The 25,880-nt window shown below is 34.3% G+C and overlaps 4 protein-coding genes across 6 annotated transcripts in view; 3 read left to right on the top strand and 1 right to left on the bottom strand.

Annotated features, from left to right (window-relative positions):
• Positions 1-391: 391 nt before the first annotated feature.
• LOC108975255 (RNA exonuclease 1 homolog) lies at positions 392-4,219 on the top strand. The gene is made up of 11 exons (XM_018943611.1): positions 392-623; positions 681-1,807; positions 1,871-2,063; positions 2,131-2,297; positions 2,357-2,491; positions 2,548-2,650; positions 2,709-2,811; positions 2,890-3,182; positions 3,246-3,546; positions 3,601-3,860; positions 3,926-4,219. Exons 1-11 carry the CDS (start codon positions 494-496, stop codon positions 4,003-4,005), a joined length of 2,892 nt encoding a protein of 963 aa, XP_018799156.1. The 5' UTR covers positions 392-493; the 3' UTR covers positions 4,006-4,219.
• Positions 4,220-4,329: 110 nt separating this feature from the next.
• Positions 4,330-7,810, bottom strand: LOC108975256 (protein CASC3). Its single transcript, XM_018943612.1, has one exon. The coding sequence runs from the start codon at positions 7,583-7,585 to the stop codon at positions 4,901-4,903; it is 2,685 nt and encodes an 894-aa protein (XP_018799157.1). The 5' UTR covers positions 7,586-7,810; the 3' UTR covers positions 4,330-4,900.
• Positions 7,811-8,386: 576 nt separating this feature from the next.
• On the top strand, positions 8,387-13,985 carry LOC108975254 (attractin-like protein 1). Its single transcript, XM_018943610.1, has 9 exons — positions 8,387-8,920; positions 9,510-9,728; positions 9,797-9,954; positions 10,012-10,159; positions 10,220-11,194; positions 11,398-13,270; positions 13,336-13,422; positions 13,491-13,572; positions 13,640-13,985. Exons 1-9 carry the CDS (start codon positions 8,448-8,450, stop codon positions 13,792-13,794), a joined length of 4,170 nt encoding a protein of 1,389 aa, XP_018799155.1. The 5' UTR covers positions 8,387-8,447; the 3' UTR covers positions 13,795-13,985.
• Positions 13,986-18,529: 4,544 nt separating this feature from the next.
• LOC108975292 overlaps positions 18,530-25,880 on the top strand; it is a 14,936-nt gene continuing 7,585 nt past the window's right edge. The window contains exon 1 of one of the 3 annotated variants that reach the window (XM_018943668.1): positions 18,530-18,823. The gene's annotated coding sequence lies outside the window, so the exon portion shown is untranslated. Of the gene's footprint in view, positions 18,850-18,886; positions 19,073-25,880 lie in introns of those variants that run through there. The other 2 variants (XM_018943667.1, XM_018943669.1) reach the window with 2 other exon arrangements.

Raw genomic sequence — 25,880 nt, 5'->3', positions numbered from 1 at the left:
AAACCTGTACGAAGGAAATTATACTAAAACCCTTAATTATTGATACAATTARAGGACAATAATCTTATAAAATGTAAATGTACATAATTTCATACTTCCGCCAATATACCTACACCTACATACATATACGTATGTTCTTAAAGATGGTTTGCAAAGAAGGGTTATAATATAACAAATTTTTAAAAATTTCCTACGTACGAAATTTCCGAGTTATTAGAAAATAATTTCAAAGATTCGCTTTAAATCAAATACCTTTACTTATAGTAAAATAATGTTTGAAGTTGTCCTCACTATTTTTGAACAAAAAGCCTTATTACATATATAAATTTTTTTAACTTGTGCCACCCTGTACATAGTTTAAGAAATTCTAAGATTTTCATATACCGGTAACGTTGTTATCTAAAGCGAGCAAGTAGTTTTCTGGTATAATGAACTCAAACAAGCAAGAATATTTGTGTTGCACAATGACTTTCTAAAGAAAGGAATCAATAATATGTTACCTTCACTTGGTTTATTTAAGGGATTTCCYTGTCCTTATTTTACGGGAACAAACAGCAAAAATCAGAACACTGGAACACAATCTTGCCAAAGGCCGTACTGTCATTTTAAGCATGTGCGTAAAGGTGTGTATTTTTTTCATATGAATATTTAAGCTTTTATTACATTTACATTCATCTCAGATGAAAATCAAACAACAAATAATGTGTCTGTACCGGAGTATAAACCTTCTCCAAAACTGCTGCCCTTACCAACGATTACTAAATCAAAGCCAAAACTGGAGTATCAACCCGAGAAGCCAGCCTTAAATGCCAGCCCTTCAAAACCTCCTTTAGCGTTTGAATTACGTGCCCCCATTTATATTCCAGCAACATGCAAAAATGATGATAATGAATCGTTTAGTTTAAATCTTGACGATTGCGAAGAGGAGTTAAACGAACTTGGTGAAATACTAGAAACTGAGGTTGTAAAAGATGTTAGGCATAATGGTGAAATACCATCTAATACTAGAACGGAAGATAATCAAAATAAAATTAATAATGCTGAAGAAGGAAACATAATAATATCTAAAAAAGACGTAATTAGCAATGAAGAGAATAAAAGTTCTCGGCGTAGTAGTAAGGATATAAAACAAAAAACGGAAACTCCTATTACTAAAGATACATCGGTTTCAAAGGATAGATCGCTTAGCAAAGAAAGCCGATTAAAAATAATTTCCAAAGAAGAAAATAAAAACATACACAAAACAGAAAATAGAAAACACAAGGAATCCAGGCACGAAGAGCACTCCAAAAAAGATGACAGAAGACATAAACACGAAAAAGACTATAAGAATACTTCGTCGTCGAAATCTTCTTCATCAAAGAGTAGGCCTTCGTCAACTTTATCGGAAGTTAAAGAAGGCTCAAAGTCTCGCAGTAAATCAAAAAAATCTTCAAAATCAAATCACATCTCATCAAATAAAATTCACAGAGAGAGYAAAATATCGACACCGGTGGATCCTATTTCACCACATACATCAACAGAAAGTATAGAGCAGTTTCCCATCACGGAAGAGATTAATAAGGAATGTCAAATGATATACGAACAACTGGAAAAGGATTTTGCTTCCATGCATAAAGATAATAATGGTGAACTTAAGAGTAGCACAAATGAATCTAAAGCTTTAAAACGTCACCAATCACAAGAAGATGAATATGTAACCAATTCCTTACAAAAGAAGCGGGTTGCTTATCACAACGCAGATAAGTTAAAAGTACAATCTCCTCTTTTATTGCGAAAACCCGATCACATACGCAATGCCATGCAAGTAAGAACACTCAAATATCTCAACGTATTATAGACTATATTTTATTATTCGTTATAATTATAGGCTATTTTCAATCGACAATCAGCGATGCATCGCAAAAGAGAAGAGGAAGCCACAGTAGTGGAAACGGCGGTACGTGAAGCTGAGGAAAAAGTGCGGGAAGCAACTGAAGCTTTACGTAAGGCAAAAGAAAAGAGCCAGAGCCAGCTAACACCACTTATACCAAAAAGTTATTTAACACCACCGCCTCGTATAAGTAATATGTTCYAGTTAACAATATAGAAATTACAATTGAAAGTCCATTTGAATTTTTATTTTTCTAGCTCGTACCATTGCACCCGTCGCCAACATAATTGCTTTGGAACGGGCAAAGAAGAAAGTAGAAGAGCTTAGAGCGGGAAAACAGCCGGCATTTACACCAGCACAAACAACCAAAAAAGGTGAACGTGTTGCCCACAAAATTACCGCAGCATTGGCGACAAAAGAAGCTGTAAGTTTAGTGCTTTACAACTTTTATTAATATGGTCATAATAATATATATTTTTTTAGATAAAACCCGCGAAACCACCAGTGCTAGAGGCAAATTCATCAAAAATATCATTTAATATCCGTATGCAGTATTACGAAATGATGGTAAAACATTGCTTGGCCATATATCCGAATATGGCCGATGCTTGGGAACGGGTAAATATGTTTTTAAACGCATTGCTTTATTTTATATCTTACCTCTATTAATGCAGGCACAAACAGAAGAGCTAGCTGTTTTAAAAAAATGTAATACGCCAGTTATTTATAAAAGTAGCGCTTTGTTAGCCATAAATAAACTAAGAAAGGAAGCAACCGGTACTGATCATTTTAATATTTAATAATTGAATAATTTGAATAATCTACTAATTTTAAGATTCTGGAAATAAACCAGCCGACACCAACAGGATGCTATCTCATGAAGTCATACTAGCTGGGAAACTAGCCAAAACGAATACTTGGAGTGTGCAGAAAAAAATGTAAGCTTGGTATCATAAAATATATGTATATATGTATATGAACGAAGCATGTTAACAGACGATATAAAATTAATGCAGAAGAAGTGATGCGAGCGATGGCAACGAACCCTTTGATAAGTTACCTGGTGACAAAGCATACGATATGGTGTACGAATTACGTCTTACTGAGGAGCAGTTGACAACGAATGGGTTTCCACGACCTGGAAACGGTCCTGGCATTGCAATTATAACCAGCACGAGGCCCTCGCGACGTCCCAATGTAGATGAACGTTATTGCAGTCGTTGCGGAAAAGTGTTCAATTTGAAAATTTATGATGAAATATGTGTGGATGAATGCAATTATCATCCAAAAAGTGCAGGTTATCGTAGAGGTATTGTTTTATATCCTATGACATAAAAGTTCAAGTACTAACTTACATCATTAACCTAATAAGGATTCGCYGACAATCATCACCGTTGTTGTCAACAACCAGCTGGTACACCTGGCTGCTCGTATGCTAATTATCATGTTGCGGATTATGTAGATTACGATAATCTTACCGGCTATATTACCACAATTAAAAAGGATGGCGATTATATACCGACAAAAAAAGATATTTATGCACTAGATTGTGAAATGTGCTACACAACAATGGGCATAGAATTGACACGCGTTACAGTTGTGGACATAAATGGGCGCACGGTGTACGATGCGCTAGTTAAACCAGAAAATAAAATTGTCGATTACAACACGGTGTAAGTAATCGTGACACATACGCAAAYGTCCATAAAACTATTTATTTTGTTTAGCTATTCTGGGATTAATGAGGCGATGTTGAAGTGCGAAACAAGAACCTTGCGTGATGTGCAAGCTATTCTGATGTCGATGTTTCATTCTAAAACTATTCTAACCGGCCACAGTTTAGATAGCGATCTTAAGGCTTTAAAACTGATACACAGTGTAGTAGTAGATACGTCGGTACTATTTCCACATAAAATGGGACCGCCAAAGAAGCGTGCTCTCAAAACATTATGCATTGAAAATTTAAAACGGATCATTCAAGAAAATGGTGAATATTTATTATTTTATTTTCGTCTCTATGATTAATTGTATGTATTCTAATGGAATTTTCAGAGGCTGGTCACGATAGTGCAGAGGATGCTGAAGTATGTATACAGTTAGTGAAATTCTATCTTCGTAATAAAATTAGTTGAGCACATTTAATTTTTCAAATCAGTATGGCAGTGAGGATTTATTACATCACTTAATAAAACATGAACAAATTATTATTTAAACATATTACAATGTACTTATGTACGTGTGAAAGTTACATAATTTTTACCAGATTTTTTCGCATAATTCCTTAAATTTAACTTTTTTACGTTATTAGTATAAAGAAAACTTTTAATGATGAGTTTAAGCTTCGTATTCTGCATTAAAAATTTTAATATGGGGGAAACTTTCAACAAGTTGCATATTGACGTCATAAAATACAAAGTCACCTGCGAACAGAAAATTATGATCACAAACAACGGTAATTCGTTTATTTAATTTTATATGATTTTTCTTAATATAAAATTTTACAGTAAATACGGACACTGTAATTTGCACGATACTTCGTTCAAACTTATTACTCACATCTTTAATAATTTTAACATAATAACGGCAAAAATTTGTTGAATAAATAAAGTGTTTGTATTTTCCTGAAGAAAAAGTTAATTATAGATACAATAATTATAGATTACAATTTATATTTCATATAACAAATTTTTTTCAGATTACGTAATTCTTTGCTACATTCTTTAAAACTACAGTTAATTTATTAAAATCCATGTATGTATACATATATGTATGTATATGTAAATACGTATTAACTTTTGACAGAATGAAGAGTTAAGCAATAAAACAGAAGCATCTTTATAAATTCTTTGACATAACCCAATGATAGATTCGAAGAAGAGCTCCATGCATTTTCGATGATTTTGCACTCGGTGATTTAAAATCTCATCATAACTCACATTAGGATATGATATACATATATTATTTCTTTTAGTTTTGCGAAATTTTGCTATTTCTAATTAATATTTATGCGGACCAAACAAATGAAACTCATTCTTTCGTTAGTATCATAGGGYTGTTAACAGCCATTTCCAATTGACCATTCTCTGCATTGTTCGAGGATTTTTCGCCGTTTGCGGGAATATTCATCTCATCGGAAAGTGAGGAATTCATCAGGCCACTACCACCACAACTACTGTTATCTCCACCGCTATTGTCTGCAGTTAAAGATGGCGAGGAACTTTTGCAAGTTGGATTAGCTGGTGGCTGTGGTGGCTGGAAAGCCGGACGTTGGACAAACATGTTGTCAATGATATGATCAATATTTTCTGCACTACCAATGGGCGCCGATGATTGTGCATTACCTTGTRATGCTGAATTGGTAGAAAGCGCTTTTGCCTCATCCTTCGCATCTACGGGGCGTTGCTTATTTTTCTCTGATGGTGGTAATATAGGTATAGCGTTAGTTGGACGTCTTTGAGGTAATACCACTGGACGAGTGGTTGCCTGAGCAGGTGGCACGAAATATGTGGTTCCACCAACGGTATTGTAATTTTGATAATTTGAAAAGTTTGAATTGGCGTTTGGTGTGGCAGCTCCCGTAGCAGTAGCCGCTGTTGGGGGTGGCCCGGTAGATGTGGGCCCAAATGAAGCTGGAGGAGCCCCAGCCACTTGCGGCGGGGTTACCGTTGTCTGACCTCCAGCATAGGCGAGATTGTTCGGGGTTGTAGATGAGGATGGTGGCAGGTAGTTTGGGGGTGCCTGTTGCGCATATTGACCAGGAGGTTGCGCTTGTGGACTAGCTGCAGCGTTAGGAGTATATACATCAGGTGAAGCGACATAAAATGATCCCGGAGCAGTCGCGTTACTCCCAGAATTTGCATAAGGTGGTCCTTGAGTTGGCGTTGGTACTGAAGCATATCCCGAAGTGGATTTCGGTGGTTGACTGGGATTTTGATTAACYTGCAAAGCTTGCATGGCTTGCAAATTTTCTTGATGATAAAGCTGCATAATATTGGCTTGCATCATGTGTTGATCTTGCATTAGAATGGGTGGTTGCTGTTGTTGTATATGCATTTGCTGCATTTGATCTGTTATATGTTGTGCTTCATGTTGTGAACGACGAAGACTCGAATATCGCTTTGGTGGACCTCGTTGTTCCTGCGATATCTGTTGTATTGCTTGAGATTGTGGATTACCTTGTTGGTTATTGAGTACAACGTTAGCACCAGCTAATTGTTTTTGTTGACCAGCTAGTTGATTTTGTGAAGCTAGAGCATGCATTTGAACACTGCCTACGTGACTTGGATCATTGCGATTCTGAACTTGCTGCAGACGTTGAGATAAATTAGATGTGTTTTGTTGCGACTGCTGGCGTATTGATGCCGTTGAGGATTGTTGCTGATTCGGTTGCAATTGAGATTTTTGCTTTTGCTGTTGGTAAGATTGATGGTTGTTGCCACCACCACTGTTGGGTACCGTACCATACGTACCCTCTGCTTGAGAGTACCTGGAATGTGTTTGCGTCTTGCCATTGCCAGCTTTTTGCTGATTATAATCTGTTATCCCAGAATTTGCCTGCGAGTTAGCTTGATGCCGGTTATTCCCTCGTTCATAATGTCCATCGTTACGGCTATTTTGAGAGTCTTTATATGMACTGTTAATCTGACGAGCATTACGTTGCTTCTGTTTAAATTCCATTGGTGCTTGCCGACCACCCTGGTTTGCTTGATGACTAAAAGTTTTTCCTTTACTACTACTAACTTTGGTGTCGCGGCGTTCATCTTGTAACGAAATAGGTCGTGAAGTACTAACTTGCTTTTCTGCACTAGACCGTTTATCTGCTCTATTTTCTTTTTCTTCACGCGTGACTGGTGTTTTTCTTGTTTTATGAACACTTCGTTCATTCAAACTTGGAAAATCTGAGGCGCGCGGAGGCTTACGTTCTTTATTACTTGCTTTAAGGTAAGCACTTTCATCTTCCCAATTACGAGAATATTTACTAGGGCCACGGCCATACCGACGGCGTCGACGTGCTCGTGGTGGCGCATCTTCTGTACGAATATCATAACCGTATGCAGAAACCAATTCAGATCGCGACTTTGGAGCCTGCTCTGAAGCATCAAATCGATCGTGACTCCAACGTTCTACAGCAGAAGCAGCTTGCCATTTTTTCATTGTTTTCGATGCTTGTGATATGGTAGGCGATTGTGGTGGTTTCGATCCACCAACACCTCCTTCTTGCATTTCTCCGACTTCATCCAAATTTATTGATCTATCAGCGTCTACTTCAGCAGTACGATCATCATGTTCATAGAATGTTCCCCGCTTTGGTATATATTGCGGGTTGCTACGGTCCTCATCTACTTTCTTTTGTGCTTCTATTTCTGCTTTCTCTAAACTTATATTACCTTGTCTTCCATCTTCTTCGTCGTCGTCATTGTCGTCATCATCATCGTCAGTCATGCTTTCTCCGTCCGTCATACTTTCATCATCTAAATCGTCATCATCCTCATCATCATCGTACTCTTCACCGCCACCTTCTAGATCTGATGCTGTATCATATTCCGAATCATGAGGATGGGAGTTACTTGAAGGTTCTTGAGTTGGCGAAGTTCCGAACTCCAACACATTATTGCCGGTTGCCTCGCCTATTTCGGATAAAGGTATATCTGTGGCACCAGCCGCCTCAGGAAGGCTCGTTGCTGTAGCTGAAACTTTCTCAACTTCAGCCATTTCTTCTTTCAATTAGTATGCTGAACCTAARTACTCTGTGCACTTTAGATGTTCGTATTTTGATTTAACTTTATTTCCGCTGTTTACCTTTTCCAATAAATTATTATCTAAGGTATCACACACCTTTATTAAATTGCTGAACCTAATATTTTCTTGAAAAAAGGTGTTCCTGCACACAACGCAATCACAGAAAATAGAAAGTTCGCAGTCGTGTATAAACCCGAAGAGCGAAAAGAAATAAACAGGGATGCATTTTAAATCTCTAGAATGATGCTACCTATCGAGAAGTATATTAATACAATTTTTAACACATGATTTTATTACAAATCAATATTTAGTGAACAAAATAGAAAATTATTTAGTGTTTAAAAGAAATTCAAGCAAATATTCTATATTAAGGGCAAAGTGTTTAAATAGTTTTTTAAATAACAAAAAGTTGTTCGCCATACTTGAGATTGAGCTGAATATTGGTCTGGCAAGGTACAAAACTACGAATTGTTGTTGCAAAAGGGAAAAGTCAAAGAAAGTTCGAAAAGGAAATGTCTGAAAATAAATTATTCTTCTTGCAAAACTAAACTCAATAAATAATATTTTAATAGTTTGAATTGTTTTAATTTTCTTTGGGATATATTGGAATAGTATTTGAATCGTAAACTGTGATTTAAAAGTAAAAAGAAGCAAAATAACCATTTGGCACATCGACAAAGAGTGGGGTGGTGGATCCGTGAAACATTTTTATTTAGTTTAGTTTTTTAAGGCGTTAACAGTTTTGTTGAAAAAATTTTAAAAATGTAAGTGAAAGTTTGTAAAATAAAATAAACGAGCAATTTTAAATAATTTAATAGAATAATCAAAATTAAAAATGTGTGTGGCTTTGACACAGTTCATATGCTACAGGAAAAAAGTGGTTGACAATGACAGAAGAGATTTGCAGCCGCAGAATTCACCGTTGGAACGGTGTTCCCAAAATAACGATAGAATAAAGCAAAATTCACTGGCAAATTTAAATATTTTTTTATCTACTAAGTCGCTGAGGCCTTTAAGATTGCCCATGCTATCGTCTTCCAACTGTAACATTTCAGTCATGGTAGCATCAATTTCACCTGCGCAGAACTTTCCCATATTCAATGCGAAATACCGSCGGAAATGCTTGCTCCTTCTTCTACTATTAATCTTCCACGGCTGTTTTAGTGAATTGAGCCGAGTTTCTGCTTTTAATTGTACAGTTGAAGGCAACCACTGCCAAAATGAAGGTCAGTGTCAGAAAGATGGGCAATGCCTATGTGCTGATGGTTGGCAAGGGCCGGAATGCCAGTTCTGTGGAGGTAAAGTGAGGTATGTATTATGGAAACATATAAATTTTTAAGGTATCGTCATAACACAACTCAAAACTATTGTTGAGTATGTAAATAAATACATTTCTCATAGTTTCTTGTTTAATACTTATGAATGGTATTATTGATTAGTACTCGTTTGTTATGTTGTATTTTAGCAATTTTCTGGCTTCTGCATAACACTTGTGTTATAGTATAGCAAAGTGTTAAATCAAGCATTTACTTATTACAAGTATAATTTCTCTAACATCCGTAAAATTTAACATATGAATTTACATAATTAGTAAAATTTCTTATCGGCTTCCTAAATATAAAGTGACAGTCATACAATATTTTTGAATTATTACGTTCATATGTTTATACTTTATACATAGGTACATAAATACAAGTTTGTAATCTTCAACTTTTTTTTTATCGTTAATGATGGGTAACATAAAATAATCGAAATTTTCGTTTTGTGATAATTGAGTTAATTCTAAGTATTTACCAAATGCAAATAAATATTCTACTACTTCATATAAATTTAAGTTTAACAGATAACAGAGGTTTCTGAAAAGTATAGTTTATGTTAATTGATTTCTTATTTAAAGATTATATCATCCATCTGGAACTATTCACGATGGTCAAGGAAATTACTCAGTAAGTGTTAAGTGTAGTTGGCTGATTGATACACGACATCCCCACACAAATTCACTGCGGACACCTTCCATTCGAATTCATTTGCGTGAATTTGCCACGGAATGCGGTTGGGATCACTTGTATATTTACGATGGCGACAGTGTAGATTCTCCTCTCTTAGCAGTTTTTAGGTAAGATAATTTAGTTATGTAATATTAAAGAAATTATATAACCAGTATATATATAAATATATTTTTAGCGGGCTTATGTACAGAGATAATTTTGCGATACGAAAAGTACCACAAGTAATTGCCCGTTCGGGTACAGCGCTACTTCATTTCTTTAGTGATGACGCTTACAATATGTCTGGTTTCAATCTTTCTTACAAGATGGATGGATGCCCTACAGCGACAGAAGGTAACTGTATTATATTCTAACTCTAATACTTTTTTACGTATACATTTTTCAAATTAGAGCTTGAATGTTCTGGTCATGGAAGATGTAGTGAAGGAGACTGTATTTGCGATAACTTATACAAAGGTGAGGCTTGTGACGTAGCCGCATGTCCTAACGACTGTTCAGAAGATAAAGGACAGGGCACATGTAAAGAAGACGACGAAAGGTAAATGTTGAAACAAATTATTTATTTTGTATAACATCTTAAAACATTGTCGCATTTTAGATGCCAGTGTAATGAAGGTTTTGGCGGCAATGATTGTGGCCAACTCAAGGCGCTTGGTTTTTGGTCCACAATTTATCCGACACAATCACCCCCTCCACCCGGAACCGCTTCACACGGTTCTGCTGTATGGCGTGATACACTTCATATAATTGGTGGAGAGTCATATGGGCGTGGTGAACTTATGACCACGTACGATTTCAATGGCAATGTATGGGAAACCTTACATATTGAGGGTGGCAGTAGTGTACCCGAAAAACGGTATGGAGCTTCTACCGTTATGTATGGTGATAAAATTTTCATGTACGGTGGTGTAATCGAGGGTCGTGGCGTATCTAATGAATTATGGGCGTTTGATGTGTCTGCTAAAACCTGGGAAAATATAACAGTTAAAAGCGATGCATGTAACTCAACGGGTCTAACGACGAATGCTATGTGTGGACCTTTGCGTGTAGCAGGTCATACGGCAACATTAGTACCGGGTTTCGGTGACAAAAACAATTATCAATATATGATTGCTATTTTCGGACATTCACCACAATATGGTTACCTGAACACTGTACAAGAATTTAATTTCGGTACACGTGAATGGAAGATCATTGAAACTTACGGCTATGTGGTTAAAGGTGGTTTTGGACATAGTGCAGCTTTTGATTATTTGACGGAAAAGGTATATGTTTACGGTGGCATTATATCGGAAAGTGAGTCAAGTCAGGTGCTAAGCTCAAAATTATATGCTTATGAGCCCGCAATACGTACGTGGACTCTACTGTCTGCAGCGCCAAGTGCACGATTACTTCACACAGCTAACTTCATTAATCATGGACTCATGATGGTATTTGGCGGCAACACTCATAATGATACTTCTCAGAGCTATGGAGCAAAATGTTATAGTCAAGATTTGTTGGTGTATGACGTCTATTGTGATTCGTGGCATACGCAGGACATGCCAGAACACTTGCAAACAGATCTAGCTAGGTAAAGATTAATATATAATTGCATAAATTCTTGTTTGTCACTTTACAAATACTTGGTTATAGTTACTATGTCAATGGAAAAAATACATAATTTTTTACTGTATTCTCATAGACATACTTTTTTTCTTSAATTGCAATAATCAATCGTATAATTCAAATCTTTTCTTATTCTAATTTTTATACATTTTACTCTTTTATATCCAGATTTGGTCACAGTGCTGTTGTTTTCGAAGATTCGCTTTACATTTATGGTGGCTTTAACGGACAATTGTTGAACGATATGTTGCGTTTCACACCTGGCTATTGTAGTTTTTATACGAAACAAGAAAAGTGCACAAACGGTCGACCAGGTGTGAAATGTATTTGGGATGTGCAGAAAATGCGTTGCATTCCCGTAAACCAAGTACAGCGCTCGGCAATCTTCGGTCGCGAGCAATATGACTATGTAGTATGTCCATCGAAAAGTCGCCTTACATTGACCTCGGAACTGCTAAATGATGTGCTACGCTGCCAGGAGCAAAGCAATTGTCAATCTTGTGTGGCGAACTCATATGGCTGCACCTATTGTGGGAATGGTGTCTGCACAAAGGAACGTTGTCGGGAGACTACATCCATAACCACATTATTTTATGAATMTAACAACCAACAGAAACAACAGCAGCAACAACAACAGCAATTTGTGCCCGCAGCTGTTCCAGTGGCGAATATAAAACGYTTAGAAAATTGTCAGAAAACCGAAGATTTCATGATTATTACCGTTTGTGAGCAGTTACATAGCTGCCATGCCTGCTCAGCTAATGCTGCTTGCAGTTGGGATGCTGAACACAATCGTTGCAGACCATATTTGTCTAATATACCACATTTGAATCGAACACGAGAAGATGTAATCTGTCCACAACCCTGTGCAACATTAACAAGCTGCCGCAATTGTACAGAGGACGAGTGCATTTGGTGTCAAAATGAGCAACGCTGTGTTGATCGCAATGCGTATACGCCTAGTTTTCCTTATGGTCAGTGTCGAGARTGGACCACACACTCTGCAAAGTGTCGCTCATCGCCTTCAAATACGGGTAATGGTCGCTCAACTGCTGCACAATCGAGCGCGCAGTGTGGATTCTATAATAGTTGTGCACAATGTCTAGACGATCCGGCTTGTGGGTGGTGCGACGACGGCTCCAATACCGGTCTGGGCAATTGCATTGCTGGTGGTGCTTTGTCACCGTATGATGCGAACGAGTGTCAAGTAAATCATTGGTTTTTCACATCTTGTCCACCATGTAATTGCAATGGACACTCACATTGTCCTGATAATAATATTTGCGAACAACCATGCTCGAATCTGACGACTGGTAGTCATTGTGAGAAATGTAGCAAAGGCTATTGGGGCAATCCAATTAATGGTGGTAATTGTCAAAAATGTGAATGCAATGGGCAAGGGGAGAATTGCCAGCCCGACACTGGAAAATGCTTCTGCAATACCAAGGGCATAGTGGGTGATCATTGTGAAAAATGCGATACCCAGAATCATTATAATGGCGATCCCATAAAATCATCATGCTATTACGAGCTTACAATCGATTATCAATTTACTTTCAATCTCTCCAAGAAGGAAGATAGACATTTTACGAAAATTAATTTTCGCAATTCACCACAAAAGCCCGAAATCGATGCAGATTTCACAATAACTTGTAGTGTACCAGCTAAAATGGATATTTCAGTTAAGCGCGCTGGTTTTCCGGAGAAATTCTTATATGCTGGTATAAATTGTTCAACGTTTAGACAGCGATTTCCAAAAACTGAATACACTTTCGGTCATTCACCAGAAGATAACAGCTCTTTAACCACGTTTTACGTGTTCGTGCATGATTTTCGGCCACCAATTTGGATACAGATAGCCTTTTCGCAATATCCGAAGCTGAATCTGCAACAATTCTTCATCACATTTTCCACATGTTTCTTRCTGCTTTTACTTATGGCTGCTGTTTTATGGAAAATAAAACAAAAATACGATACGTTCCGAAGACGGCAACGACTATTCGTCGAAATGGAACAAATGGCTAGCCGTCCATTTTCCCAGGTAAATAACTATRTGACATTGTTGATGTACTACTAATTTTTCATTATACGCAAAATTATACACAGGTTGTAGTGGAAATCGAAAACAGAGATAATATTGATTTAACTCATACAATGGAGGGTATTACACATTTAACCAAAAAGCGCAAAAAGGTAAATCGATGTATTATTTTAAAGTGTTTAAAAAGATTTGTTAACAAAATAATCCCAAACTTAATTAGGACTGTCCCAGCCCGATAGCACTGGAACCTTGCAGTGGTAACCGGGCGGCAGTGCTTTCACTTTTAGTTCGTTTGCCAACGGGTTAGTATTCCTTTTATATGCTACATACATAAGAATATATATTTTTATTCCATGTTTATATTTTTAGGGGGATTGCAGCATGCACCTGCAGGACAGTCAGCTGGYTTGGCCGTGGCCAGTGCACTCGTAACATTGGGCAATCCACGACGACCCTCAATAGAACACTCTAAAGAGCCAAAATCCAAAAGAAAACAAAGTCAACATCCTGATAGTTGTACATAATACTTAGGAAAGTTTCATTGTGACGTTTAACAGCGAAATTTGTAAAAGTATTTTATTTATATATCTACTGACATACAAGGAGGATGCATGTTTACACTTTGGTCAGCATTCGTAAATGTACATCAATCGAACAAAACCGCGTATGGCGGTGTAGCGACCATTCAAGGAGTAATATTATGAATGCCTTTATACAAAATACATAATTATATTAATAATAAAACACTGTACTAAGGCATATTTACAGATTTACTTCACATAATAATTACACTTACATTTAGTAATAATAATTGTAAAATAATAGGGCATACATTTATTTATTATAGTTACAATTTTAATTGCTAGACTCAATGGCAAACTAAAAAGACATTAATATTATTAAAAAAAATTTAATTAGAAAGTTAATACAATAACGCAATTATAAGTTATATGTTTTTGAGTGTAAGATTTTATTAAATGTTTGAAACTTGCATTTTAAACCAACCTATTTTTGTATATCTTTTATTTGTTTGAATGAATGATTGCGCTATAATCACACCATCAGTTGTAAAAAATTTAAAATACTAAGTAAAATATCAAATATGAATGATATAAACTTTGCTGTAGAGTGTTTTATTATCTGTGTTAAAAGACGATTTAAAAATTAACCAAATACAAAAGAAATGGGTATATACATATTGAAATATATACATATATAAACCACACTATTACAAAGGTTTTTGTTTTGTTTTTAGTCAACTTGATAACAACAATTTATTCCATTTTCCCAATTATTTTCTAATATTTCTTTACATTCTACCAAATGTTAGATGGCTTTGATACAATAGTCGTAAGATACGGAATAGGGTCCTAGATCTTGTCTTGCATTGGAGGCTTGAGTTGAAGAAAACATAACTATTCCGGCGTAATAACCGACACAAGATTGAAAATGAAAAGTTTGATCTTAATCACCTTTTTTTGAAAATTTACCTATGCATTTCAGTCTTCTATACATTTATGAAGAAAGTACACATACAAGGAGGATGGTTCAACCCATTACTACACTATCGTATCATGACCGCAAGGCCGAAACAATAATCACCTTGTACACATTATCGGTCATGTAAAGATCGAAACAATAGACTTCGACAAATTCGAAGGTTGTCCTATATATAGGARTTTTTTTGGAATTCACAATGTGTAATCGACATCGATTTCTTGGAGTATAGCAAAACGGTTATATGAGCCTACTGTGGCGATTCGAAGTGGAATTTCAGAAGAAATGGTCTCACTCGCTGTGTGGAAACTTGAGTCAAATKAATAAGTTATCGCCGCCAACGAGGCCTATTTTGCCAACCACCTTTTTCAGGTGATTTCAAGACGTTGAGCCAAGTGTACCGAGCTAAAGATTAACTATGACTTTTTATTTTTTAACTTTCCGCTGAAGCTTGTGATCTCGGCGACATTTGGTTTCAGATGGCGCCTTTGAAAATAGGTATCAGGCGGTAASAAATATTAGGTAGTCGAAAAACTCTTTTCGTATTTTGTCAATAGATGTCGCTGCAGTCGTATATTTGGAAAAGTGAGATTTTAAGCTTCATTTAACAAAAAAAAATTAAATTCGGAGAAGTTGATAAAAAATTACAGCTGTTCAAAAATGAGTAAAAATAATGAAGAAGTTCGCTATATTTTATAATTTTTGTATAAAAAAGGGAAGAGTGCCACGCTAGGCACCAATGAAATTTGTGAAGTTTACGGAGACGATGCTGTATCAGTTCGTGTAGCACAACAACGGTTCGCTCGCTACCGTTCTGAAAATTTCAAATGGAAAAAAGTGGTCGACCAAAATGGTACATATTTGATTATTTATTTATTAGTATAAATATTAAAAAGTAATAAGTTGAAGCTTGATGAAGCTTGATAGAAATGTGAAAAGACTTTTTCGATTAACGATATTTATCTGTTAAAAATTATCTCAATTAAAGAACTTATTACTATGAGGGTAATGATCGAAAGACTAGTCAAAATTTTGATTTTTGACAAAATGACAGCTTCCCAAAATTAAGTTGTTTTTTGTGGAAAAATCTAAAATTCAGAGAGGATCAAAAAATTTAAATTATTTTTCAAACTTTTATTCCTTCGAACATTATAGTAAATAATTATTTAAGAAGACAGATCGGCCCTTATTTATTTTGTTATGTTTAATAAATACGTCCATATTCCGAAACTATTGTCCGCGTCAACTCATAATATTCCCAAATATATGTACATCTCTCTCGTGTTTTTTGAAAGATCAGAAATGGATATAACCCCTCAATACAATATATAAATAATATAAATATTCATAAATGTTATATAAAATCGTATTAATATATTCATRTCCGTTTTATTGCTTCTTGGTCATCAAGGTGAAAACGAAAGTTTTTTCTATTTGTTTTTATTCACTTTCACACTCAGAAGCAAAATTTTGTTATGATTGGGAGCCTTATTTAAATAAACTTCGCTTTCATTTAGCTCACGAAGAGGTAAATATACTTACTTATACTTGCATTCATATGTAAGTAAATTTAAATATGTATGTGCCCGGTTATTCAATATATAAATAAATATGAGCTATACATATATTATAAATGAATGAATATACATACATATGTGAGTATGTGTTGCCTAAAAATTCAAATACATATAAATCACTTTATGGTAAGTAAGCTTACAAGCTCCGCACTGCTTTTTAGAGCCCCTCATGATTCACTTGAAAACCTCAAATGAAAAACCGGATTGTACTTATTCACTGGTGGCGTCTCGTAAGTAAACAACGGATATTTAGTTTACTCATTGTTAAAAAATTCATTGAAAATATTTTGGCATTGATTTGACGATATTTCAGAGGGTTATTTTTGAACACATACACATACCTAAACAGATTTCGGTATTTCTATGTATGTACGTATGTTTGAACATTATAGAGTCATTAGGAGTGACGAGGTGAAATAAACTTCTATAACTTATCCAAACCTTCTATAAATGGTAGGCAAAATGCTTAAAGCATACATAATTATTAACTTTGGTTTAACTTCGTACATTCGTTATATTCATATTGACAAAATATGCATTTTTCTATTGGCCGAAAAATATTTTTAAAATATATATTTTTTCAAATTTGTTAACTGGTTTTAATTAATATGTCTTTTATTATTATTACTAATAAATGAAATCCAGAAAAAACCAATATCTTGGGTGAGCATTTACATTGTAAAAGCTTTTAAATCATAATAAATGGTGTAGGCACCATGAAACCTTAATGTCTTATTATGCGGAATTCTGACAGAATTTCAATAAAAACGAGGAGAGACTGATAGGCCTGAAGTCCTTGGTGATTCGGTTTTCATCGTTGATTATTTGAAAATGTAGTTCGACTCAGCCGCGCCGTTAGTTCTGCTTTCTCCAGAATGGATAAGGAAGGCGAAGCAAATGAGTCTGGTAGTAAACGAGGGAACGACGAAATATCTCCTGTCATCAAAAAAAAAATAGTCGTCGCACTATCGACTTGGCTTCCACGTCACTGTTGACAGGCATAACTTCGAAGTCGTAGATAATTTCATTTATCTTGGAAGTAGCATCGACAGCAACAGCAAAGTCTTCTCTCGACGAAAAACGAAACTCTATCAGTCAGTCATTATTCCCGCCCTGCTATATGGTGCAGAGGCTTGGACGATGACAACATCTGATGAGTCGACGTTACGAGTTTTCGGGAGAAAGGTTCTCCTAAGAATTATTGGTCTTTGCGCGTTGGCCACATCGAATACCCCAACCGACGGAACCATAAATGTACGAGTTATACGACGACATTGACATAGTTCAGCGAATCAAGAGGCGACGGCTACGCTGGCTAGGTCATGGCGCACGAAAGAATGAAAGAACTCCAGCTCTAAGAGTATTCGACGCAGTAACCGCCGGGGGAAGTAGAGGATGATTAAGATCTTCATTCCGTTGGAAAGACCAGGTGGAGAAGGACCTGGCTGCGCTTCGCATTTTCAGATTTTTTTTAGATGATCGCTTCAGTATTGAATTTTTTCTGCATTTTCTGAATATAATCATTCATACAATAATCTGCCTATTTTTTGATCTAATCTAAATCTAAAACCAAAACCTATTTTAAAGCCACCATTTATCAATTTTTGATTTTCTTAATCGTATTCTAGAAGTCAGTGGTCGAAAATATAATAAAGATACATCAATGCCAAATTAAAGTTTTAATAAATTTTTTAAAACCGAGGCTGCTTAATTCGAAAAGTTACACTATAAACCAATATATCTGAACAAACGTTTATGCTATTGTCGTCTAAACTCTTGGTTTGCACCAAATTCCCACCAGATATTTCTAAAACTGATAAACAACATTATGAATGCGCTGTAGTTATTTGCTGCTTTTTAGGCTTACAAACTTCGGACCGAGGTTATATGTAGTTGAGGTCGTATCATGTTTACGAATTGCGCAATGTTAATTAATTTTGTTGTTGCTTTGTATGCTGTTTTATGTTTGGGGTAAACCATAATCTCTTAAGTGAATCATTGAAAGGAAAAGAATAAAACCTATGCACTCTAGCCATGTAGATATGGACGAGAGCTATCAATCAAAGATTTGTGTGTAACAACAACCCACATCAAAAACCGTTTAAATTTATTATAACTCTGTGAAATATATCAAGCCAACTGTTGCATAGCTTCAGTACATTTTTAAACTCCGTATCGCGCGGTTGTCAACGCGCGCTAATGCAAAAACAAAATATAAAAAACCAACAACGGAAATTAACTGCGGTGAAAGAAAACTRCAGCATCGTATAAGGAAAGTGAAGTTCGGAGAGCTGAAAAAGCGCCAACTGTTTGAGACGAACTCACAACTCAAACCGACGAAAAATTTACGAATTTTTTCTACTCAAATCGAAATTGGCCAACGGTTTCACAGCGCTGTGTGTCGGGCATTCATTTGTGAGTTGCGCGTTAAAGTGAGAGTTTGTGTCTTAAGTCTTTTGATTTCCCAACAGAGCTGCGAGTAGGTGCTTTCATACAAAATTAACGGTGATATAAATATATTTTAAATTTAAGTGCGAAAAAATAAATACATGTGTGCGAAAATGTGGTGAAAATTGTACTTGCGAACGAATTTGATGTTTTTTTAAATARATGCAAATTTAAACTAATGCAAATAAGCTTTAATAGTTAAAGTGCGCAAAATATATTTTATATAAGAAAAGTGATTTGCACATTTTTTACACAATAATAAGAAAATATATTGAAGATGGTAAGAGTTTTGTAACAGCAAACGAATGTCTCAAAGCGTGAAAGTTATAAATATGTATGTACATACATATACATACATATATGTATGTATATTTACAGTTGATTATGTATGCATATGTTTTGTAAACAATGCAAATAAATTTCTTCCTCGAAGCGTCGGATGTTCAATTTTAAAGCAATATTTGAAATTGTGTGTGTGTTTTTTAAASATGTACATATGTATATATTTTTATTTACGAAAATTTATAGTTTATACGTCTTTGTGCCAAAGTGTGAGTGTATGCCTSTGTGTGCTCTAGCGAAAGTGGTTTTTATAATTGTAAATTTATACAGGCTCGTGTTTAACAGACATACACACATTGATATTTGATATTTCGTATGTGTGTGTATATACATATATTTTTATATTTATATATAACAAAATCAAATAATTTATGCAAATTTTGATAGATAGATTAATTTTTTTACAATTCTTTGAATTTCAAGTTTTTAGGTAATAAAAAAATAAATTAAGTTGAATTAAGCCATCTCAGTTCTTTTGATTTCTGGAAAAATTTTGGAATATTAGTTATTTATAAGTGGTCATAGTTTCAAAAAAGTTGGATTGAAATGCGCTCAAAATCTTGCTGTAAATTCAAAACTATTATTATTATTTTGAAATTTTAAAACTATTTGTCTTCTATATGTAACAAATATACAATATATATGTATATATAAAAAGTAATTTCTAAATTGGTCAAAATCGCTAAAAATCTAGTTAAAATATATGTATACGTCATGGCAAATAACGCGTAAAAGTTATTGATTTAACATTTGTAGATACAAGCATTTGTAATTAATTCATGCGTAAGCGCTTATTAACGGACGGATGTGTATATTAAAATTTAAAAATACATATTGCATATACAAATATACCTTGTTTTCTTTGTTTAAACTAAATGAGTATGTCGTTTCTGCCTCATAAAAGTTGTCTTAACCAGCGAAAAAATATAACATAACGGTACTATTGCTAACTGCCACTAAACCAGGAGTACACGATCCACTCACACGACACAAACACACCGATGAACATATGTACGCCAACAAGTGCATATTTGTTTGTCTCTTCATTCCGGTGGCATTGGTCAAAATATTAACGGCTTGCCTTTTTCTAAAACGCRTGCCGCCCGTAAGCACAACACTAAAAGTTGCAAAATTTTTATTTTACTAACGTTAACTCTTCAAAGTTTAAACTACACATATTTACGCGTATGTCTACATATGTACATATACCGCTAGTGTACTCAGCGTTGTAACGAAATTAAATGGAAATCCTATGACCATCATCTACCGTGGACTTCCACACACGCCTGCACACATATATTTTATTTCTGCATACGCACATTTAAGACAAACATGCGAGTGCAAAAATACACACTTAAACACACACACACGTGGACGTACATATATGTATATTAGCGTCAAGACAAATTTACTTTTAGTGTTGGTCTTCTCTTCTGTGTTATTTTTACTTTTTTTTTTTTTGATTTTGAAACTACATACTATATATGTAAGTAAAATGTTTCACAATGCTTTTCGCAGAATCTAATGGAACGCTGTCACAGCAATATATACTCGTATACGAGTGAAAAGTCTAATGCCGTCTACCACACCACTTGAAGACGGTATTTTCTCCGCGTATGTACATGTGTCTGTGTTTCTTTCACTATACATTTCCTCAATTTTACTTCCTAGTTTGTAATTGCAAAATAAAGCTATTGTTTACTTTACTTTTGTATGGGACATGGCGAAATCGGGGTCACTCAGCTGCTATACCGTTTGCATAGCCAAATGGCTAGTGACAGTAGATGKTGTCGAAAATAATGCAAAATAATAGCCGGTTGTATACGTATTCTTATTAAGTTCGTTTCTTCATTTAATTGATTTGTTTTGTTTTGATTTTAGTGTGGCCCGAAAGCAAAACTGATTCACATTTCTTAGAACTTCACTTTTAGCTAAATCCATCAATAATACATAATTATTAACTACAATAATATACACTTCTTTAATTATAAGCTCCTAAAAGCATTAATATTGTTTAGAAGTAATTTAGAATACCTTTATTCAATATTCTGGAAAATACTTCACGATAGTCATTAAGTTGATTTATTATAAACAGGATTTGACAGTAATTTGGCGTATTTGCCATAAATTTAAGATAGTGATGAATTCCTCTAAGCGATCCACAAAAAATTACCAAGCATTCCTAAATAAAAATATTTAAAAACAAGAAAAATGTCAGTTTCGTCTACACAGTCACAGTGTATTTTCGGTATAAAAATATCTATATTTGTACTTGCATCCATCTGTTAGTATAGCAAATACTGATGTCTTAAAAATAAGGGTCTATGAAGTTCGCGTATACATACATATAAACAGTTAAGTAGGTCGAAATCGCAAAAASATTGTTGACGCTGTCCTGGGCACTGAATGTGTAAAGTAAAACTTTGCAAGTGTAACTTCGTATTTAGAATCTAAAGTATAACCGATTAAACTACAGAGCGGCATTCTGTGAAAGCTTTAATCTTTCCTTTTAATCATATCCATCTCGTATAGAATGAAACTAGGCGAAATCAGTTGAACGACTATGGTGTCAGTCGCAAAGAGATTTTGCTTATTCAGTATGTCACAATAGTATAATATAGAAATATTAATAATGAATGAAATACTAAATAAACACATGAATGCAATAAAACATATGCAAATGAATTTAAGAGGAAGTGCTGCAGTGTTTCGCATAAAAATAAAGCGTTTAACGCCAAATGATATGATGCTATTTGAATATTAATCGTACAACATATTTTGTACGTAATTAAAATAACATTATGAAATCGTGGACACAAAAGCTGAATTTTTTATAGCTGCATTTTTTATAAAAATTTTTTTTTCAAAACATGCAATTCCAATAAATTTAATTTTGAAAATTTAGTTAAATTTGTATGAGTTTGATTTATTCGTACCTGCCACCCTCTAATAACTTTAAAGTATAAACCTCCAACCCACTAAAGCTACCAGAACCCGCTAAATCTACAAGAACCAAATTTACCAAACGCTTATATTACAAAAACTTCTAACAGCAGTGAGATAGGCCAACTTTTAGTTGAAAACACATATCGCATGACTGATTTCAATCTAATTTGATATGTGGCATTCCTTTCACAGTATAAAATGGGCGACAGTATGCAATAGCCTACAGCCACGCCTACTTCCCATATAACACAGTTTTAAAATCCATATGATTCTTTCGTTTCGAGTGTTTAAATAGAAAATCAATTAAATATAACGGAATAAAACTTTGCACGAATAATGCTTTTAGAGTGTGCCACCTTCGCCCCAAAATTGTCCAAATCGAACAAAAATTATTTAGCTCCTGGGTACCGAATATTTGAACCCAAGTATCTATAATTGACGTTTTACCGAAAATATTSGTCTTGTGTCAGATTTATAATTTAAAATCAGAGAAAATTCCTTTCATTTATGGTATATCTGTATGCTACAAATGGTTTTAATGGGTTAATTATTTTCTTTTACCCCCATATTTGTACTTATATATAAATATTTTTGAACTTCCGGGTAACTTTATACCGCATACTTCAGCCAATATGTGAGTTACTTAATAAAATTCAGAGAGCGTGTTTCTCTTATAAGCAGAATAAATACAATCATAGACCCCATATAATTAGCAGGCCTTATGTGCCTGAAAGTACTCCCTTGAAATGTTCGGTTATACCCGAACTCAGCTCTTCCTCACTTGTACAATATTTAATCTTGGAAAAKATTGCAAAAGGTTTTATTTTTCTAAAATAACATTTCTGTCGCTATAATTTTATTTTTGTAAGTTTAATTTAACAGTAATAAGAAAGATTAAAGCTGTGAACTAAACTTGGCAATAAAAATAACAAATCCATATGGTATTTTTAGATCGTAACTGTATATATGGGTTTATTAAGTCGTAGCAAATATTAAAACAAATATTTTAAATTGATAGAAAAATCAAGAAAAAACTACTAAGTTCGCTAGTTTTGGTTCACACTTGACTGAGAGCAGTTTGTAAGTACGTTTTTGTGTATGTATTTGAAATGCCAAAGTTGGTTATTGGCCAAAAAGACCGTAATTTGGCATCGAGTTGCTTGATGCGTCTTTCGTATGTGGGGCAACTAACCGCAGACATTTCGGGCGTTGCTGATTTTTACCAACTTTGTTAGCGAACCGCTAAGTACATACACGTAAAGATAATATCTATGTAATGTTGAGACACAACCACCCACACGCGATATAAGCTCATAAGTACTTAAATTTAAAGCTACATACATGTAAGTATTAGGGTGTTGGAAAACAATTATCTTTTTATATACTCGATGAAGTTCTTAAAATTAAAAGGCACACCTAGTCTAACTACATATAAAGGGAATTTTTGGAATTTTGTTTAAAGAAAATTAATAGAAATATTTTGAAATTATGAGGATATGTTTATATAAAATTAATGTATATAGACAATTTCAAAAAAAAAATTGTTGTGAGCTATTAAAAAACTGCTTCACTTCAATAGCAATTGCAGCCTTCACTGTGGATGAAAGCAGGAAAAATAGGAGAGAATAATAAAATRTTATGTATTGCATGTACAATAGTCTACGATTGTTAAAACAAATTTGAATCTAAATTTCGAATTTTTCTCAAAATTAAGACGATTTTCGCTCAAATTTATATTTTTCATATAATCGAAACAGAGGGTCATTGCAAAAAAAAAAAAAAAAAAAAAAAATATTTATGGAAGGTTTAATTTATTTTCATAATGAAGCATGAAATATGACTACAAAATGGCAAAACTAATTATGCATTGCAAAAAAAAACAAAAAAAAAAAAAAACACAAATATAAGTATGTACAAAATAAGCTAAGAAAAATAAAAGCTGTCTTCGAGTTACAAATTTCGACATACTTGTTACCCCAATACTTAYATTCATACTGTACGAATTACATGCATACATATGTAGGTATGTATATAAAATTTAATAGTAAATACGCTTATGTAAAAGTACTTAAAAAATGTGTACTACACATTTACGCATACCTTAGTGTCAAAGTTAATGGAGTGTCAAGTTAAATGATTGATGAAAGGTCAACTGTCTATAAGATTTAGTAGCACAAGGTATCATGTACACTTCAATAAAAATCAAGAACCTTAAAAAAATAATTGCATATGAAAAAACATATTTAAGTAAGAGCTGCATTATATTATAATGTAAAGTTTAAAGCAGGTATAACCTTAAGCCATTAAAGTAACTGGAGCGTATCACTATTTGGTTTCAGTACTTAAACATTTTAAATTAAGAATGCATTTGCATAAAAAAACCCTACTCTTTTAAATATGTATATGATTTCGGCGACTTAACCGCTTTTTATGGGCACGGAGCCTAGAAAGGGCTATACTGTTACCGTTCCCACAAAGGTCGGGTCTACGTAACCGGAACGAATCCAGATTTTTATCCGACCAAGGTCTGTCAACTCGACAAGTTTCTGCCAACACAGCAACAACAACAACAAAAGACTATATTTAGGAATAAGGATTGGCTTATTATTTAAGGTTGTATTTCTACTATTCAAAGAATATAAAAAAAATTATTTCCAAATATTATAAGAAAACATACTAATTACACGCGATTTTCAACGAAGTTAAAACAAAAAAAATTGCACTATAAGATATTGTCCGTTTAATGATCCACGTTCGAAAAATATCAAAAATTTAAAAAATGGTGTGGCTAAAAAGAACACCGATAATTTTTCCACCGAGTGTCACTCAAGCATACTTGAAAATTGTAGTTTTGATTGAACTTAGCGGATACACTTTAGAAGGCTATATCTTATAAACAATAAAAAAAAGAATACAATTTTTGGATGCAAAAGGTGTACACTATCGAAATATGAAAAAATTGGTTTAATAATATATAAACAAATACCTTACTTCACTGAAATCCGTAATTCGCATTAGTTGCCTAAAAGAAGATCAGACCAGCTACTGACTTCGTATTTTAACCTTATCGGTCGATGTTTTCTTTTAGAAAATATTTGTAGATTGGTTTGTTAGGTTGCAAAACGACTCAAGAATACTTAAATTCGATCTTCAAGACTCTGAAAAGTTAATCTTCATTTGCCTAASTTTTAAAGTTTCGACTAAATTATGAATCACACTTTTTCAATCATATTGCTTGGCTCTTATAGAAACCTCTTTATATCAAACTAGCATGTAAATCGTCTGCTGATTTCAAAATAGGTAGTTGCATTTGATGACAATTTGGTTTTACTCAATTGTAAATCGCAAACTGTTTTCACAAGTKCTCCTTCACAGTGTATTGTGTGCGACAAATTAACTAAATTCCGCTGTTAAAGTGAAAGCGATCTCTGCTCTCACTGATTAATCATCACTTGCAATATATGTATGTATATATTTATGTAAGTATGCAAGTAGTGRTGGAAGCGCTCAAGCAACTTATGGATACAAACTTGCACATCTAAGACGCATGTATGGATAATATATATCTCTGAAGTTGTGGCCGAATATGTGTTATTGCTAGGCATAATGCTTACTATATACATATGTACATATGTACATGCAAACATACGTGCTTCCATTAAGGTGTCCGCAGTAGTAAACACCAAATGCGTAACCAAATTGTTTGTATTGCCCTCTTCGGCGTTACGAAAATTTCTCGTAGTTTCCAAATTATTGTCTACATTAAGTGTAAAAATAATTTTATATTTAATTTTTTTATT

This window comes from Bactrocera latifrons, unplaced genomic scaffold (assembly GCF_001853355.1).
Source record: "Bactrocera latifrons isolate USDA-ARS-PBARC rearing strain unplaced genomic scaffold, ASM185335v1 scaffold_63, whole genome shotgun sequence".
Lineage (NCBI taxonomy): Eukaryota > Metazoa > Arthropoda > Insecta > Diptera > Tephritidae > Bactrocera > Bactrocera latifrons.
This window is presented reverse-complemented; position numbering and strand designations above follow the sequence as displayed.